The 19,960-nt window shown below is 47.3% G+C and overlaps 2 protein-coding genes across 2 annotated transcripts in view; both read right to left on the reverse strand.

Moving 5' to 3' along the window:
• The window catches only part of TAF1 (TATA-box binding protein associated factor 1), a 49,013-nt gene extending 47,353 nt beyond the window's left edge, over positions 1–1,660 (reverse strand). Inside the window, exon 1 of the mRNA XM_053374891.1 lies at positions 1,460–1,660. Coding sequence (XP_053230866.1) covers positions 1,460–1,591 — 132 coding nt within the window. The 5' untranslated portion in view covers positions 1,592–1,660. The remainder of the gene's footprint in view (positions 1–1,459) is intronic.
• A 1,995-nt stretch (positions 1,661–3,655) lies between these two features.
• On the reverse strand, positions 3,656–16,073 carry LOC128406464 (rho-related GTP-binding protein RhoG-like). Its single transcript, XM_053373875.1, has 2 exons — positions 15,843–16,073; positions 3,656–6,833 (listed from the first exon to the last, which is right to left on the reverse strand). The coding sequence occupies exons 1-2, from the start codon at positions 16,023–16,025 to the stop codon at positions 6,234–6,236; spliced, it is 783 nt and encodes a 260-aa protein (XP_053229850.1). The 5' UTR covers positions 16,026–16,073; the 3' UTR covers positions 3,656–6,233.
• Between the last annotated feature and the right edge of the window lie 3,887 nt (positions 16,074–19,960).

Raw genomic sequence — 19,960 nt, forward strand, 5'->3', positions numbered from 1 at the left:
AAGCAGTAAGTTGCACTGCAGATAACATCTAGCCACACTGCACTATTAACAGAAATGCATACCTGGGAGCTATACAAGATGTGACAGTAGTTTTGATGGCTGAGCACATTTTGTATGCAGGAGGCCCCAGATCCAGTCTTCAGTATCTCCAGTTAAAAAGATGCAATGCTGAAAAAAATCTCTGGAGAACCACTGCTAGTTAAAGCAGATAGTGCTGGTTTAGAAGAACCAGAGGTCTCATTTGATATAAGACTGTTTCATATGGAAGGTGGGTGGGGGGAGCACTATGGGCTCAGTGACAAGACCTCAGTGACATTCAGCCTTTGGCATCTCAGACTGAAGGACAAGTGGGGGGGAAATCCTTCTCTGCCTGGAATATCTTGCAGAGGTACTGCCAGTTACAGCAGATGCACAGCTGCAAGAAGAATGTGTGTGTGTGTTTCAATAGCAGGGAAAGGGTTCTAATTAACGCTTTGTCCAATGCTGTAGCTTTAATCAGCTTCAATCAGCTATGCTTGTTAGAAAAGGCTCCCACGCACTCATACAGGAACTTTCCCAGCCCCTTCTTGAAATGTCAAGGTCGAACCAGGAGGCTTCAGTACACAAAGCACATCCTCCACAACCAAACCATTGGTCCACCTAGTCCACCATTTGCTATTAATGTGATTGGCTCTCCAGGCTTTCAGGCAGGAACTCTCCAATCCTTACATTGAGATGTCAGGGATTGATGGAAGAGGGGGAGAGGGTTTTTTGATGGGGGAGGGGGAGGGGCTTCTGCACACAGAACACATACTCCAAAACCAGACCAGTGGTCCCCCCAGCCCAGAATTCTCCATGCTTGCTGGAAGTGGCTCTGCACTCCCTCAGACAGGAACATTCCCAGCCCCACCTTTCAATGTCAGGGGTTGAACTGGGGAAGGGGGCTTCTGCACACAGAGCACATGCTCCAAAACCAAACCAGTGGTGTGTCCCCCTGCCCCCAGGGGGCAGGGGCGGGGGGGGGACAGAAGAAAAGAGAAGAGGAAAGCAAGTCTTCAGCCACCAGCGATGTCTATGTATCATCCAGAAAGTAAAGCCAGAGAAATTGTGGTAAATTTAGAACAGAAATTTTCCCCCTGAAAAAGAAGAATTTCCCCCCCCTAAAAAAAGAGGGCACATGACAACCCTAGATATTTGTTACGCTTTCTGCAGGAGCTCTCCCAGCCCTCCCTGGCGACTGAGGAAGAGCTCTTCCCCATGCGGAGCATGCCCCCTAACTATGGAGCTCCGGTCCCGGGGCAGCTGCTCGGAGAGTAGCGAGTCCCAGCCCCCTGCCTCCGAGAGGAGCCCACCTCGTCGAAGAGCTCTTCCCCATGCAGAGCAAGCCCCCTAGCTATGGAGCTCCGGTCCCGGGGCGGCTGCTCGGAGAGTAGCGAGCCCCAGCCCCCTGCCCAGCCCCCTGCCCCCGAGAGGAGCCCACCTCGTCGAAGTTCTCTTCTCCCTCGAGCTGGCCGTGGTCGTTAATGTTGCCGAAGTGGAATGCGGCCAGGGAGAAGGGCTTGGCTGCTGCCGCCGCCGCCGCCGCCGCTTCCTCGCTGTCCGTGTCTGACATCTCCGCCAAGCGGTATCTGCAGGTGCCGCCTCCAACAGCGCCATTTATTTCAATTCGGGTTTGTTGATATCGGAAGCGGAAGTTGCGCCGTGTCTCGCCGCATTCATAGAGAGCAGCCATGAGGGTAGAGCGGCGCTAGACTAGCGAGTTTGCTGTGGGACGGGACGCGGGAGGCCTGTGAAGAACGAGGAGGCGTGGCTTCCCACTACGCCGGGCTGAGCAAAATGAATGAGCGATGGCATTAGCGATGGCAGAGCGAGCGCGGGTTGCGGGCTCCAGCCCCAACGCTGGGAGAATAGATTTATTCCGGGACCCTTGTAGTCCCTTACAGCTCTTTTGGTTTTATAAATGAATCTTGTGTTACATCACACCATCTCCCACGAGGAGCTCTCAAGTGGCGAAGTTGCTGCTGACGGTGCTCCTAGTCTATCCTCTACACAACCCCACTAAGTCGGGGATTATATGTTGGAAAACCCAGGACTTTCTCCCAACCTGCATGCAGTTAACCTGTGGAACTCCGACACAATGATGTGGCAACAAATTCTTACTCAAGACTGCTTTTAAAGGGGGGGGGGGTAACGCTGCAATCCTAAACTTCCATACCTGGGAGTAAGCCCCATTTAATTCAATAGCACTTACCTCCGAGTAGGTATACTTAGGCTTGCACTACTGAAACATGTTCCACGAGGTGGCAGCAACATAGCTGTCAACTGTTCCCTTTTCTTGCGAGGAACCCTATTCGGAATAAGGGACTTTCCCTTAAAAAAAGGAAAACGTTGACAGCTATGGGCAGGAAGAAGGGGGTAGCAGCAGGCTTGGGACGAAATCAGAGCTTACCTAGCTTAACGCAATACCAGTGGTTTACCCGGAAAGATGAAACAGTGAACAGAAGCACTGCACACTACTTTAACTTACAGGGCCACAGATGCCTGCTGGTATTTTTATCTTCATTGTAAACCACTGTGCTAATTTGTTTTGAAGGGCAGGTGGTGTGTGAGGGGGTAATTTAAAAAATACAACGGGCTACTGCAGGGTGCTAGACTGGATGGACATTTGGCCTGACCCAGCAGAGTTCTTGTGCTCTTAAGGGAATACAGAATAGATTTGCATCCACATAAAGGTAAAGGTAAAGGGACCCCTGACCATTAGGTCCAGTCATGACCGACTCTGGGGTTGCGGTGCTCTTCTCGCTTTATTGGCCGAGGGAGCCAGCATACAGCTTCCGGGTCATATGGCCAGCATGACTAAGCCGCTTCTGGCGAACCAGAGCGGAAACGCCGTTTACCTTCCCACCGGAGCAGTACCTACTTGTCTACTTGCACTTTGACGTGCTTTCGAACTGCTAGGTTGGCAGGAGCAGGGACTGAGCAATGGGAGCTCACCCTGTCGTGGGAATTTGAACCGCCAAAGGTCGGCAAGTTCTAGGCTCTGTGGTTTAACCCACAGCGCCATCTGCGTCCCTTTGCATCCACATATATTCACACAATTGCTTGTTTTGGGAAATGGGTAAGTTTTTATTGTGTTTTCTGCACAACTACCACCCAGCAGAAATCAGGCAAGGGTGAGGTGGTACCAGAGGTAACAGAAGTAGCATATGTCCAACTGTAGTTCTTGGACATTATAAATTTGGTCTGCCTACACCAAATTTGTGAAGGTCTGATAGAACAATGGAGTAGGAGACACTTCTGAAATGGAACAAAGACATGATAAAGGTTACATTTAAACAGGCATAGATGATGGTAGCTGCTGCACCATCCCTACTTCAACCTTTTAAGAGGCACTACTACTGTCATAACTCACATCCTCCTCTCCAGCTCAGAATGCAATTCTAGGCATGACTGGAGAGATATTTCCCTCAGAACTAAATGCAAGATCAAAGCTGTAAAAACAGAGGAACATTCTTAAAGGGAGCAAGGGCATTTCATAAAAGATCAAAGTTGCTCTAAACAAACTTGGTTCCAAGGAACTACAAATTCCTTATAACAAAAGCTCAGGGAGAAAGGGAACACTTTTTGAAACACCCCTTATGAAAAGAGAGAGAGAATGAATAACCAGACAAAGGAAAAAACCAAGAAAATGCTTTATTACAATTTAATTCTGCATAATTTAAAAATAACTCCGTTAGTCGCCATACAAATTTATTTTTTAACTATAAAATCAGTTGCCAGTGTATGTTTCAGTACCACACAGTCTCAGATTCCCCTTGCACATTAAGGCACATGTGGCACACCCATCAACCACGTAAAACCTCAACCTAGAGAAATTCCTTCCAACGGGCAGATCAGACAGCTATTTCACCTTGGCCCCTGCAGCACCCAGAATTATTTCTGCAAGGCAGATGAAGAAAGCTTTGCAAGTTTTTAGGGCCTGCACATTCTACACAAACATTCAAGTAAAAAAAAACACCTATTGGCCTGCAGAGCCTAGTCCACAATATTTCTGGGCCTAAAGGCACCAGAGCCTAACACAGTTATGATTTTATTTGGTGTTCAAAAAAGCATTTGGATCCAGAGATTAGACCAAACCATATTTAACTGTGTTCCCTAGTCACCAAGAATGTGTCCGTCTCCACTTTAAATCCTGAGAATGGTCAGATCACAGCCAAAGGACCCAGGCTATGTGGGGAGGAGAAGAAAATACCCAATTTCAATTGTAGTGATCTAGTCAGGTTAGCCTCAACTCTTAGGACTTCTAGGTGCAGATTTTGTTCAACCATGGTGTGAACTACACTGGCTTTGCACCTGGTCTCAGTTATCTGTCTAGCTCCATTACGTCTGCATTTTATTGGCATCAATACCGAGGACAGCTCACAAGTACTGCGATTCTAAAGTCAGGCAAATTTTGCTCTCCATTTACACACACCAGATTTGTAATCAGAACAATCGTCATATAAAAACATAAATAATTCACTTTGAAATGGTGCTGAGCTTTAAAAAAAAAAGGAACAGAATTCTGCTCAGTATTGTTTTGTTCCTTGGCAGCAATGCAGCATACCTGTGGAGAAAACACTCATTTCTCAAGAACTGCAATTAAGAAACTTGTTGATCAAATAAATAAGCTATCCTTGGCCAGAGAGATGCCATAGAGCATCAGGCTCCCAATAAACTAAAGATCTTGAATATGGCCACAAATCATCATAAGTAAAAAAAGTTCCTTAATGCCACTAGATTAAATCAGCTGTGGTGCTAGAAATGCATGTTTTCTTTTTAAAAAGCACTTGCATGTGTGTTTTTTTCCAAGAAAGGGAAGTTAATATTTCAGTGAAAGTTAAAACCCTGCCTATATGCACCTATATTGGGTACCTATGTCCTAAAGAGGTCAACAAACCAGTGCAACATTTTAATAGCATTTACACCTGAAAGTTTAGAAGGCAAGAAATTACTGATATTTTCACCTGCAGGAGAAAACATAGTACTAATGAAAAGGCACAGAAATACAGTACTGCTTTGTAGCATTGGCAATTATATTAAAAAGGCAGGCGGGTGTAGTGAGCAAATGAGACCTTCTGCTCTAGAGCAGGCAGATCTCTGCCATCTATACCACATTCATAAGATTTACGGTCAACCACAACATTTGGGGAAGGAGGCATATGCTGAGGAAATGGTGGGCACTGCCACGGTGCCCATGGACATAAAGGCCAGCCAGTCCAGAGTTTATATAAGGGTACCTGTAGCATAGCTGAGTTCAGTAAGCCTCCAACAGTATAAAACATACCTAAAATCAAGTGAGTGGGCACACTCTTCATTGTGGGCTTTAGTTGGCCTGGCAGCGATGCCATCAGGGCATCTTCCTACAGCAGGCACAGCAAGAGTATAATCTTGGAGTGATGGACTCTTATGGCAGGCTGAGAAAGGAAATATCATCCTGTGGAGGGCAAGCCCAGCTTTAAAAGGATATGTGGCAAAGTCAGCTTTTGAAAGGATGCCTTGGCTTAATCACACAGCTGAGGGACACCCTCCAGAAACAGTAAGGAGCTGCATTATAAAGCCCAGTTTTCCAACCCTGAAAGCAAAAAGGGACCAGCTCCCAATCCCAGAACATGTTTGTGGAACCTGCATCCAATTCCACGAAGAGGAGCAGAGTAGTTTTGATCTTATTGAAAGCCCTCTCAGTTTCTAAATCTCTGTTACCACATGTGGTGCTTGCATCCCACAGTGGAGACATTCTAAAATTCAGAACATGTTCTCAAACAACACTCTTGGCAAATTGACACAGTTATTGGAAAGGCACAGCCCTATCTATACAAAAGACAGCTAACTGATGAAGAAATTGTTAGGAAAAGCAACAGTGACACATGAATCAAAACAGATTACTGTCTCCTTCAGAAAGGACTGTATCTTAGGTTTGTATAGCAAAGAAAGCACTTGTCTTGGACAGTCTCTCTTGGCTGCAGCTCTCCTCCACTGAAGAGATGGAGAATTAGGTAAGCATAGACACTGAGAATATGGCAGATAGGGTGATCTTAAAACTTGGAATTGATGTCTTTTGTTCCAGTCTGCTGGAACTGGCACCTGAACTGCAGGAGTACTTGCAGAAAGAAATATATCTCTTTAGAGCCATTAGTGCAAGATGCAATTAGATTAAGGAGGCAACCTTCAAAACAACCCAAAGCCCTCAATCCTTGCTCCACGTTCCTTGGCGACTACAACAGAAGGCACTTCTTGGAGTTCTTCTTTGTCACAGGGTATAAAACGGCACGCACAGCTTCAGCAAAGACTTCTCTCACCCCCTCCTGGTTCAGCGCTGAACATTCCAAATATTTGACGGCTCCAATCTGCTTGGCCAGCGACGTCCCCTGCTGGGGGGTGGTGGGGCCCAGGCTCTGCTCCTTCAGCTTCTTCACCGTCTCCGTGTTACTTCTCAAGTCCTTCTTAGTGCCAACAAGAAGAATCGGCACATTTGGGCAGTGGTGAGACACCTCAGGGTGCCATTTGTGCCTCACATTTGCGTACGATGAGGGGCTCCCAATGGAGAAGCAGATGACGAAGACATTGGTCTGAGGATAGGAGAGGGTGCGCAGGCGGTCATATTCCTCCTGGCCTGCCGTGTCCCAGAGATTCAGACTAACCATCCTGCCATCAACAGTCATCTGAGCGCTGTAGTTGTCGAACACCGTGGGAATGTATTCCTCAGGGAATGCATTGGTAGTGTAGCTGATGAGCAAGCAGGTCTTCCCCACAGCTCCATCGCCAACAACCACACACTTTATCGTTTGCATTCTTCTGATCTGAAGGGAAGAGTCCTGCACAAAGAAAGGAAGAAGTCAGAGGAAGCCAAACTCAGTTGGGAGAAAAATACCGGACCAAGCCTCCAGTATTGCTAGGAGACTTATGCAATAACTCAGAAACCAAGTTATGGACATGCATTCCGCGCCCACCCTTCTCCAGAGACGACTCACTTCCCACTTGCCCAGCGGACAGCAAAGCCAAAGAGAGGCAGACTCAGGCCTCTACCATCAGCCAATGGCCACAGGGAGGCTTCGCCCTCTGCTGTCCAGGAGAAAATCATGGCAAGATGGAAATAAAACCTGGTCCCACCCCATCAGCCAAGGGAAGCATAACTGAAAGGAGCTGGTTTCCCACCTTCCTGCCTCAAAACGTAAGGTTTACGGGGATGGGCCACATCTCAGTGGTGGAGTATCAGGATGAAAGTCCCAAGTCTGCAGCAACTCCAGGTAGGGCTGAGAGAGGCTCCCTGTCTGGAACCCTGGAGAGCCTCTGCTAGTCACCACAGACAGTACTGAGCTAGGTAGACCAAGCGTCTGATTTGGTGTCAGGAAGAATTCCCATGTTCTATAGTCTCCAATTGCAAGTTGCCCTGAGACTGCAGAGCTGAAAAGAGGCACTTTCTAGCTACAAGCCTCGCCAGGAGACTGAAGGGCTGCTGGGCTGGATAAGCTGCCTTGGAAGATCATTCGCTAGAACGGCAAAATATAAATATTCAAAATTGCGAATGATGTGTAACAGTTCCTAAAGAAACCACAAACAGATTGAGAGGATTCTGTTTTGTCTATTGTACCTTTTGTTTTAGTACAGTGCCTTTAACAGTAAACTGCATTAGGAGAAAAGTGCACTAGGAGAAAGCAGAATACGAACGTATTAAATATGTAAGCATTTAAAAGAACCACAACCACAGTAAGGAGCTCATTTTTCAGAAGTTATGCAAGGAGAAAAGAGAAACCAGCCAGGAATGAGCCAGAAGCAATCAGAGAACAACCCACCACTACCATCACCACCCCCCAAAAAGCCAGGAAGCTGTCTTACACAGCACAGGAGCTTTTTCTTGACCTAGTTTAACAAACACTTTTTAAAACCATGTTCCGGGGAGCTAGAACCTACTCCTAAGCAAACCATGCATCTGAACAAGACCAGGTCTGCCTGATGTATTTTGTAAAACTCCAGAGATTGTAAAACACCATGACTTGTTGTCTCAACATAAAAAAGGTAAAGGGACCCCTGACCATTAGGTCCAGTCATGACCGACTCTGGGGTTGTGACGCTCATCTCACTTTACTGGCCGAGGGAGCCGGCGTACAGCTTCCGGGTCATGTGGCCAGCATGACTAAGCCGCTTCTGGCAAACCAGAGCAGCACACAGAAACGCCGTTTACCTTCCCGCTGGAGCGGTACCTATTTATCTACTTGCACTTTGACGTGCTTTCAAATTGCTAGGTTGGCAGGAGCAGGGATCGAGCAACGGGAGCTCACCCCGTCGTGGGGATTCAAACCGCCGACCTTTCGATCAGCAAGTCCTAGGCTCTGTGGTTTAACCCACAGTGCCACCCGCGTCCTTTGTTGTCTCAACATACATTCACCCTAAACTCACACACACACTTTTTGGTTTGTCAGTAACAGAGCAATCCTAACCCTTGATCTATGTCATGGGTCAGTAAGCTAAGGCCTGCGGGCCAGATCAGGCCCAATTGCCTTCTGGATCCGGCCCACGGACGGTCCTGGAATTGCCACTTGGATCGGCATGATCATTCATGCTGTGCCTTTTTTTTTTTCCAATTCCCCCCCCCCCGGAGCACCTTTTCCCCCTCCTCTGGGCTTCTCCCTGCCCTGTGGAGGAAGGGAGCTGGGCTTTGATTGGTGCCAGCCAATCCAAAGCCTTGCCGCCCGTGCGCTGAGGCACAGCCCAGACTCACCACCCACCTGCCAGCCTCTCCGTCCATGGCTGCATTGTAGGCATCATGACAGGAGTGTCACGGGGCTTTGGCTGGAGCTTGGAGTGCCTGCTGGCCCCGCACCAGGTACCTGGGAAAGCTGGCCTAGAAAGGAGACGCACCACCACCACCACCGGCTCCCAACCGCTGGCAGAGCGGTGGAGGAGGTAGGAAAGTGGGGGAGGGGAGGGGCTGGGGGAGAGAGAGAAGCCCCCCTCTGCCATGTGCGTGCATGCATGCGTATGTGTGCACGCGCACATGCGTGCGCAGTCCGGCCCGCCACAAGGTTTGAGGGGTAGTGAACCGGCCCCCTCCTAAAAAAGTTTGCTGACCCCTGATCTGTTGTTGGAAGGGGATTAAGAGTGCAGTGATTTCCCTCTGCCAGCAGGGGGTCCTCCCTTGCGCCTGCCAACAGTGCAGATTATTGACAGGATACCCCTTGTGGTATTTGGGCAGCCAGTGTAAAGCCTCGGAATGGGGCAGGATACAGGAAGAGCTGGTCTAGACAAAGATTTGCTGGATTCTAAACTGCTCCATCAACTGGAGAGGGGTCCAATTCAGAGCTGGCTCAGCAAATATTAAGACAAATACTGCCCCCCTCCACCACACCAAAAAGACTTCTGCCCTGGTCAGTACATGGCTAGTTTTCACTGCTCCCCAGCCAAGAGTTAGCATTGGCCCCTGATTGTTAGAAAAGTTTTCCTGGTTGCTGAACCAAAGTTTTTGAATAAACAGTAAAGGAACAAACCAGACACTCTGTAATAAGCTTCTAGCAATCTTGAGCAGTCTTAACTTTGGTTCTCTACCAGCAGAAATGCTCTACATTGAAAATGACTGCAAGAGAAACATCTTCTGCTTTGTTAAACCTGAACTATCTGTCAGCTGCTCTGGTGCAATCTAGGGCCCAATTCAGCAGTCCAAGACCCACAACAGCTTAGAACGCAACAGCTGTGATGGGTGCTCAGAACGTTTCCTCTCTCAGCCAGCACCAGAGGCACGGAGGCCTTCTGTGAATACACAAAGAACTGTTGAGAAGGAAGCCAAGAGCAGATTATTCTTAACAATGAATGGTCCAGCAGGAATTAAGGGGCTTGAGCTGCAAACACGTTAATACCAAATATATGTGAAGAGTTCAGGATGAAAGCAAAGTGCAAAGCTCAGCGCAGGCCTCGTCACTCTGGAAAGTTTCAGAATGACTTTTAGCATGAAAAATTCAAATTCACCAGAGACAATTTGGGGATGGGGCGGGGAGTCCATTTTCTGACAGGACACTTCCCAGCACTTTCCCAATGGACTTGGTGGAGCCGCATATCACTCCCAAATATAAACCAAAAGCCTGCACGCTTTCAAGCTGGAACTGCCAAGCTAGCCCAAACAAGAAACAACTTGTCAGCCTCTTTCTTTGGAAGGTGCTACTTAGCTCCCAGGATGCAGTTTCCTGCTGAGCAAGAAACCCTCTTAGAAGATAATGCAGCCCATTCCAAGAGACTAACAGCTGAACATGTATTAGCAGGGCAGCTCTCCAGAGAGCAACTCAGTCAACCACTCTCTGCAACCTTTGGCTCAAGTCCCTTCACTTAAAGCAATTGCTCCAGTTCCTCACCAAATCACCAATCTCCTTTTTGGGGAGGGGGGGAGAGAACACTGGCACTGGAGTTCTCTGTTCACACAACAGCAATCATCCACACTGAAGCTCTATCCAATCAGAACTCCCAAAATGTCCTTCCACCATCATCTTGCTTGAACAGTTCATACTAGCCGCAAACAAGCAGCTGGAGTCTGAGACCCAAAATTTTGTAACTGCCAGTGCAAAGACTGTTGCGCTAGTGTAAGAGCAAGAATCACAGTTGCGCAATATGAAATCCAGCACAACGGTTGCACTAGTGGAATTTTTTGTGTGGAACAGGAAGTAATGGGACTTCTGTTGTGCAACCAGCCACAAGAGCCAAACAAATATCCTGCATCTTCTCGTGTGACATTTAACTTGAATTCCAAGTTTTATGGACTGCTGTTTCTGTGAAAGTTGCTAACGTATCTGGAGTCTTCCCCAACCTGGAACCTTGCAGATATTCAAAACTACACCTCCCATCATTCCTGACCAGTGGCTATGCTAGCTGGGCTGGATGGGAGCTGGAGACCCACAATGCCTGGAGAGCACCAATTTGGGGAAGCCTGGATCCATGCAATTCCTTATGGGAGGTATGTTTGCCATTGAGGGAATGCAGTCACTTTCAAGGGAAAACTAGGAAGCTGTGATCAAATGAAAGGGGAGCACTGGTGTGGTATAGAAGGCAGCCTACAAAATCTGGGAAACTGGACTCCTGCCCAGTCCTGTATCTTTCCAGATTCAATCCCACCACTCTAGCCAATAACTGATCTCAGGCTTGCAAAAATCTCTGCCACAGACACTAAAGAGCTATCTCGTCAAGCCTGGACAAGATGGAGCTAACCAGCTCAGCTTCATATACAGAAGTGTGTAAAATGTCACATACTATCTCAACTATCATATACCACAGGCTCAGCAAGGACAGCCGCCAGTTACAAAAAAATGGCTAGAAATTTAACTGTGATAAGGGAACCTTGGTCTGCCCAACATCTAAACATCCACATGTAAATTTCTGCTAGTGTAATAACAAGCAGAGGTGGCCAGAATATTCCCCGCCCCCCAAAAATGGAATCGGTTTGCTAGTTATCTTCATTAAGAGTGAAATCCTATACCCACTTATTGTATATATTTATTTATCTATCTATCTATCACCTTTAACACACATATCATGGTGGTGCAGAAAATACAAAATTCAATGAAAACAACTGGGAAGGAAGCCCCAGTGAACTCAATGGAACTTATATGTAAGGAATTGTGTTGTTAAGAGTGTTGGTTTAGGGAATTTCTTGGCCACACTTTATCTAAGGCTAACAGTTTATAACCAGCATCTATTTTATTATTATAAATTATTTATTTCATTTACAAATCACATCCTACAAAGCATCTTTACCAACTCATTCACTTTCCCCAGCAAATGTCTTTCACTCATCACATCTCTATAATGCACAGACTTCTCCCCCCATACCCCACACACCAAAAAACAGTATTCCATGATGCACTGCAAGAACAATATAGCAGTGACTTGTATAGATATTCAATATAGCTTTGAAGATTACATTTGAAAACATAACTGTAACAATAGTGTCACAAGATCAGTTTTGTCTGCTTCCTGCTAGAACGAAGAGAGTGCTGGGTTATGGAGCCAGGGTGTCCAGATAGGAGCAACGCCCTGGTAGCAAAACTGCATTTGCAGCAGGACCCCAAGCTCCAACAGCCCTCACTTTCCCTAGCTATTCCATCCTCACTAATGTCAGCAGCTCAAACTGCAGCAATGACTGTGAGTTCAGATCAGCCTGGTATCCCAAACACCCTCCCTGCAAGGCACATAATATGCTGTCAAAAGCTGCCACACCTCCAGGGAGAGATAAGGTGACAAACTGTAAACAGTCAATTCAGATACATTGTACAAAAAACCACTTCCTCACCCACTCTGCTTCAGTCCTCCCCAGTGGTTGCTGTACATGGCAAGCAGCTTTGCAGATGCTGCTGCAAGGTGAGAGGAGCCCCGCCACAGATTGTGCATACAAAGGATTTGCTGCTCACACATGTCCTCCTGTGTGCGAGCCATATTCAAGCCATATTGAAAAGGAGTTGGGAAGGAGGGTGTATGCGCACACTGTGTCATTAAGATTCCTACATAAATTGTAGCTAAATTCAGATGAAAGCAGAAAATTTATCCAATTAAATATAAAACCAATATTTTGACAACTCTGCATCCTGTTTCTGTAAGCTGATATACAAGTTTTAATGTGATGTCTGCTTACTGGATCAATAAAATAAAAGACAATTTGATGCTACCAGACTATATGGAAGTAGCCAGTGTAAGAGAGTGCCAGTTCTGAAATTTAAATGACAGAGCGTGGAGTTGGGGGTAGATCATAGAAGGGTTACCAAGTCCCAAGCACCCTTTGTGGGTGGGAGAAAAGCATCACGTGATCACCAGTTCAATTTGACACACTTGAACGAAGTCTAGCTGGCAAGCCACCAGAAAGAAAGAAATCAGCCTTATGCCCCAGGGAGGTACACAAGCTGGGTGGAGAAGCAGCAGCCATGCCTCACTGCTTGTGCTCTGGCCTCTCATCCACATCCTCATCCACATCATGCAGCTGTGTAACAAGGAATGCAATAGCTGCCAAAGAGCAAGGGTAGGACCAATCCTACCTTAGAAAAAAGAAGCCCTGAACGGGTGCCAGTGTTCGAAACTCCCATTGTTCTAGGCGCATTTTGCGACAGGGAATTTCATTAGTGTGAGCAGTTTCTGAGCTCTGGACGCAGTACTGCACCTAAGATTTCAGATTAAAACTGCAGAATGGAAGAAAAGGAGGAGCGTTTTCTGCCTCCCCACTTCCAGCTACTCTTTGAAGACTGGAGAAGAGACCCTCTTAAGAATACTAGGGAGTTGGGCAGAAGGACTAGACCATATGAAAAATGAACATAATATTTTAGCTGCAGTTTATTCATTTTCAGCTTTGTATTCTTGTTATTTTAAAAGTGTGCCTAGACATTTCTTTGTTGTGCCCGTAACTTAGGTTTAAGGTGCCATTTAGCTCCTAGCGTTCATATTTCAGTTTCTAACACTGACGGATGCCTTGCTAAGCATCTCTGCAGCACCCAGAATGCATTGCAGGTGGCCAACTTTTCTCTAAACCTACTCTGGCATGTTTACTAACAGTTTGATGCACAAATCACAGCAATTTAATTTCTCTGGGAAAAGTTTTACCTGTTAATTTCTACACCTCTGGCTGCTGTACAAGCACAGGAGCAGACCAAGTTGGTCAGCTGGCAACTCTAGTCAATGCATTTGATCAACGGTCCCCCCACCCACAGTGAATAAAGATGAAGACCTCCCCTCTTCTCCACCATCACTATCTTTTGGTCCCCTTTATTAGAACATTTTTTAAAAGCCTATTAGAAATGCAACAAAAGACCTCAGGTGGGTAACACCTTTATTAGGATCAATAAAAAGGTATCCATGTAGAGAACAAGTTCCCACATTCTCCAGAACTGTCAGGAAAATGTTAAAATGTTTGCAGAGGGGGAGATGAGAGAGAGAAGTAGAAGTGCATAATGTTGAAGGCACAAATCCTACAGCTTACAACAGCAGAAAGTGTTAATGTCTATTACAAATAGAAAACTCTGGGGCTTTAACAATATTGCTCTCTCTTCTCCCCAGCTCCTCCCTTGTTATTTTTCTCAACTTCTTCAAGCTGGACCTTATGCAAGACAAGGACAAACATAATATACCTGGAACTCAGGATTATGCTTTATGCATCTGATGAAGCAGGTTGTAGCTCAATGACATTTATGTCACAGTAAGATTTGTCAGTCTTCAAGCTGCTACAAGACTCTGTTATTTGGGCATGATATCCAAAGACTACATTCTGCAGTTTTGGGAGAAATTTTCATTGGTTAAAAGACCAATATAAACTGCAGCCTCTGGACGTTAGGAAAACAAGCACTGCCTTTATACAGTCAGACCATTAAGAACCTAGCCCAGCACTGTCCACTCTGACTTACAGAAGCTTCCAGAATTTCAGGCAAGGATCATTCTCAAGACTCTGTGGAGAAGCAGGGATTGAACAAGGGACCTTCTGCATGCAGAGCAGATGCCCTACCACTGAGCTACATCTCTTTTACCTGCTAATTAATATGAAATTTCATAGCAGCCTCCAAGTTCATGATTTATTTCCAAAGTTAAGCCTCAGTGGTGAACCAGTTCAGCTGCTTGCCTCTGATCTAGTCAACATGAATCACAGCAAGTTCAGTTTTCTCTGCACTGACAGGCAGCAGCTCTCTAGGATTTAAGGCAGGGTCCTCTCCTAGTCCCACCTGGAGATCTCAGGGATCAAAAGCAAATTCTCCCCCCCCCCTACTGATATTGCTAATGAACAGAGGAAACTGCCTTATACAGAGGCAGGCCAATTCTTACTCTGCCCACTCTGTTACAGGCCTAAGGCTGGCAGCAGCAAGAAGGTACTGGCTGGAGGCAGATCTACAGGATTCCAGGCCTGGTACATTCCCAGCCCTCCCTGGTGGTGTGGAGGATTGAAGCTGCATGCAAAGCAGATGCCGAAGCCCTTCTCCAAGCCCCAGACCTTGATTTTTGCTGGGTTTTTCACAGAACTGTAGAGTTGGAAGAGACCAACTAACCCATGTAGTGATTGCAATGCAGGAATCCTTTGCCCGACATGGGGCTCGAACCCACAGCTCTGAAATGAAGAGTCTTCCCCCCCCCACACACAAATTATTTTTTATTAATTTCCCAAACGATTACTAACCAAACCAAATTAAATTAATGCAATACAATTTCTTAAAATCACGTTTCTCGCTCCTGTCCCGAACTCACGATCGCCATCCTTTTCCTCGCGTTGCCGCATCATTTCTCATTTACAGTCCGGCGAACTGAGATTAAAGGTCTTAAGGCTCTCCCAGCTGAGCTACCCCACCAGCCTCCCCATACAGACGGCAGCAAGCCCCCTTTGCCCTGAACGTGACCATTTACCCCATGCACAGACAGGCAGCAATCAATCAGATTCCCCCCCCCTCCCCGCTTCATCTTGGCGATTGCCAGCGGGGGCTGAAACAGCGGCCACAGATTACACCAAGCCGTCTCGCCCCCCCCCCCCCGCGGCACTCTGACCACTGGGCCCTTCTCCTCCAGCATTGCCTTGCACTGACTGGCAGCAGCCCTGCCTCCAGAGAGGCGATTCCCGGTCTTCCTCTGCTTGCAAGGAAGGTGCTCAGACACTGGACTGGGGGGGCCCTTCCTCATCGTGCCCACCCCCGGAGCCCCCGGAGGCTTCTCTGAGCCCGCAAGAGATTCCCCCCACCCACAGGGGGTTCCTTTTTAAAATAGCCCCCCTCCCCCATCCTGTCAGGCCTGAGGGCGGCGGCCACACAGCGGGAAGCAAGCGCTCCCCTCCCCACCCTCCGAACCCCCTGCTTCGCGAGGGAAAGCCGGCCTGGGGCTCCGGGTCTTACCTTGGGGTCCCCCCTGCTCTCTCTCGCTCGCTCTCTCCCGTCAGCTGCAACCGCCGCCGGCCGAAGAGAAGCTGTATCCGGCTGAGGGAAACCGCCCCCACACCTCCGCCGCAGCCCGGCCTCGATTCTGCGCACGCGCGCGCTGCCCGCCCTCCTTTTCGGAACGGCCCGCCGGGCACACATACACACACACACAGCTCGAACCTACGGTGGCCGGGAGCCAGCCGAGCTTCCTGCGGCGTCTGCTCAGGGCGGACTTCCGTCCTCTCTTTCCCCCCCTCGGTCTATGGTTTTTCTTGCGTAGGGGAGGCTTCCGTGGCCAGCGACTGGGGTTGATGGGAGATGTAGTTTCCGCGGCTTCCCAGACTGAAAGAGGGCATTAGCTAGCCTACCTCGCAAGGAGGTTGTGGAGATTTGGGAAAACAAAAAACGGTTGCAGGCATTAAGTCTGGTTTGGAAACGTAGAGAGTTGTGCCTGCCCACTGAGGGGGGAAAGATACCCAAGAGAGGAGGTCGCCTGGCATCACTCAGCCGCTCTTTCTGATATTTTGAATTCTTGTGATTTTGCTGAATTGCTGATGAATTTATCATCGAGTTATTTATATGTTACTGTATTCAATGTTATAGTGTTTACAATGTGTGTGTGATTATTGTGAGCTGCCATTAACACTGTCATGTGGGGATCCCTTGCAGATGAGTGCCACAGTGCCTGGAGACAGCCAGGTCATGTGTCCAGAAGAGTGACTAGGGGAGGAATGGCTGCCGGGAGGAGCGCAGAGAGAAGAAACGCCTTGCTGCATCTGCAGCAACACAACCAGGCACCTTCATCTGCCCCACCTGCAACAACACATGTCTCTACCGTATCGCTCTCTGCAGCCATAGCAGGTGCTGTAACTCTCCAGTGCTTTGACTTTACCCTCAAAGGCACAATCTTCCATTGTCTTACAAGATAGATGGATGCCGACAATAACAGCTTTGAGCTCAACATTTGTTGTTGGAAAAGCAGAATACAAATATTAAATATAATCAAGTTCAAATCATTAATTTGATCGATTCATCAGCTAAAAACACATATGATGAATCAGTAAAGAAGGAATTTCTCCACTCAGATGACAGCCCTAGGAATAAGACAAGCCTCTGTGACCTTAGGCCAGTTTTGACTGCGGTGATGGCTGAGGTTTTTGAGACCATACATGAAATCAGCAGCACAAACATCATGCATCCCTGCTCCATTACTCATTTACTCAGAAGGAATGACCCCTGAGTTCAGAGAGGGTGACCACACAATGCAAATAATGTATACAGTGGTACCTTGGGTTACATACACTTCAGGTTACATACACTTCAGGTTACAGACTCCGCTAACCCCGAAATACAGTGGTACCTTGGGTTACATATGCTTCAGGTTACATACGCTTCAGGTTACAGACTGCACTAACCTAGAAATAGTACCTTGGGTTAAGAACTTTGCTTCAGGATGAGAACAGAAATCGTGCTCCGGCGGTGCAGCTGCAGTGGGAGGCCCCATTAGCTAAAGTGGTGCTTCAAGTTAAGAACAGTTTCAGGTTAAGAACAGGCCTCCGGAACGAATTAAGTACTTAACCCGAGGTACCACTGTACTCAGAAGTAAGTCCTATTGAATTCAGTGGTGTGTTGGGACGCGGGTGGCGCTGTGGGTTAAACCACAGAGCCTAGGACTTGCCGATCAGAAGGTCGGCGGTTCGAATCCCCGCAATGGGGTGAGCTCCCGTTGCTCGGTCCTGCTCCTGCCAACCTAGCAGTTCAATAGCATGTCAAAGTGCAAGTAGATAAAAAGGTACTACTCCGGCGGGAAGGTAAACGGCGTTTCCGTGCGCTGCTCTGATTCGCCAGAAGCAGCTTAGTCATGCTGGCCACATGACCTGGAAGCTGTACGCCGGCTCCCTCGGCCAATAAAGCGAGATGAGTGCCGCAACCCCAGAGTCGGTCACGACTGGACCTAATGGTCAGGGGTCCCTTTACCTTTACTAAATAGGGGTTAGGGTTACACTCTTACTCTCTAGGGGCATATGCCTGAACACCCTCGTCCATTCACAACACCTGGGGTTCAATCACCTCATTTTCCAATGTCATGTATGCTATCATCTGCCAGCTATGTTCTGTGGAAAAAAATAAATGGCCACAAATTTTGGCATCAGGTATGACAATATTTAAAAGCCCTTTGGGGGGAACATTTCAACCTTCCAGTTCTTTCTGTAAGTGATTCTAGAGAGCTCATCCTAGAGCAATTTCAACAGGAGGCTGCAACATGAAACTGCTGAGTTACAAGCTATCAGCTATCGAGAGGTTCCACACTATCACATCTGATTGAATCGAGATAAAGGATGTTTAATTCATATTTGTTCATTTCCTTGTCAATGTCAGAATGCCTGTGTTATCAACAACTTGCTTATGTTACATAATTATCACCGCCTGTGTTTCTCTGCATTTCATGCAGGTTAAGGCAGACATTCATTTATCACCCTGATTTCTTAGTTCCAGTAGGCAACTCAAGCACCAAAGCATGACGTCATTGGTATGGCAGAACAGAGGCAACGTGTGTATTCCTGCATGGACCTGGGAACGTAAAGCATTTCCATTCACACTTCCTATACTTCTACATGCTAGCACTCAGCAGCTGTGGCCATCCAGTGATTCACTCATACCAGGCCACAGGAGAACAAGGTGGTAGAAAGCACATATTTTTGCATTCAAAATGTTCCTGGTTCAATCCCTAGCACCTTTTCATCCAGAGCTCTGAGGTAGTTTCCAGGTTATCTGCTTATTGAGTATTCATCCTGCTTTCTTTGCAGGGAGATTAGATGACATCAGATATTTCTTAAGCATTCATTCTGCTTTGTTTGTCGGGAGATCACAAGATGTTGTGTCAAGCAGTTGCTGCCCCATATCAGCCCAGATACATGCTATTGGGCTAGTTATGCGTGCTTTCTGAGTGACACATCGTTTCCCATCAGGGAAAATGAAAAGCTAGCTAAAGTTGAGATGGTGACAGGGAAAAGAACACAAATTTGTGGCCAGCCTGCTGAAAACAACAGCTCTTGCAAAAGCTAATGTGGATATGCTCTCTTATTACATACCACTTCCAGAACATAGCACTTTCAAGGTAATACTTTCAAGGCAATACTTTCAAGGTAATACCTTGAAAGGTGTTACCTTACTTGTCATATCGCCCATGGCCACGCAGGCAGGCAGGCTTTGTTCCTTGGCAACCGGCTTCCAGGAACTCCAGAATTCTCACAGGTCACCATGTGCCTGAAGGACACTGTATTGAACCAAAGGTGAAATTTTGCAGAAGCTCTGCAAACGCCATCTTGGTATTCAGGATAACCCTACAATTAATTGGTAGTCGTTGCAAGAATGAGCTCATATATGTTTATGTTCCCTTGCTTTGATGTATGCTAACGAGCTTGCTTTGATGTATACTAATGAATTTGCTTTGATGCTGTGCTTATCTGTGGACCTTGGGATGCTGGGCTCTAGGCCCAGAGAGGGGAGAAGCTTTGGACAGTTGCCACCTATGGCCTCACCAGCCAGGTGTGAGGGGAGGTTCTGGACAAATTGACACAAGCTGTCTTTTGTGTAAGTAATGCTTAGCATATTAGCACTTTGCAGGCAGGTCATGATGACCTCTCTCTGTTGCTGTTTCCATCCCATGTCTGTAAAGACTGTGAGGCTCTGCATGCTGTGCTGTGAGTTTATACCTTTCTTTTAATAAAGCACTTAGAAGAGGCCATTCTGGAGTTGTCTCCATCCTTCTTTGGTATCCCTGCATCAAACCACTTTGGGCCTGCAGCTCAGAACAGACATAGCATATTCTTCTCCTAGTTTCTATGTAGGTCAGGGTAGGGGACTCAGTTTCAGGAGCTGAATGCAGCTCTCCAGCCCCCTTGGGACTTTCTGCAGCCCCCCCCCCATCACACACAGACATCCTCTACTGGCCCTGCTTCGCACCCTCATAGAGTCTTTTTGCCTGGCCTCATTGCTACAATGAAGTTTGATAATGCTTCTTGCATGCCTGGATGGAGGAGAAAGCGTGTGCACAAGCAAGCCTACTGTACGAAGGTAAAATTTACATTAAT

The sequence above is a fragment of the Podarcis raffonei genome, chromosome Z, assembly GCF_027172205.1.
Source record: "Podarcis raffonei isolate rPodRaf1 chromosome Z, rPodRaf1.pri, whole genome shotgun sequence".
NCBI classification, from domain to species: domain Eukaryota; kingdom Metazoa; phylum Chordata; class Lepidosauria; order Squamata; family Lacertidae; genus Podarcis; species Podarcis raffonei.

What these genes read in the sequence shown, in the direction of transcription:
- LOC128406464 (XM_053373875.1), bottom strand. Translation starts at nt 16,025, where the DNA reads ATGTGTGCCCGGCGGGCCGTTCCGAAAAGGAGGGCGGGCAGCGCGCGC. An exon ending in AGAGCAGGGGGGACCCCAAG is followed by an intron (nt 6,834 to 15,842) that starts GTAAGACCCGGA and finishes TTCTTTGTGCAG; the next exon opens with GACTCTTCCCTTCAGATCAG.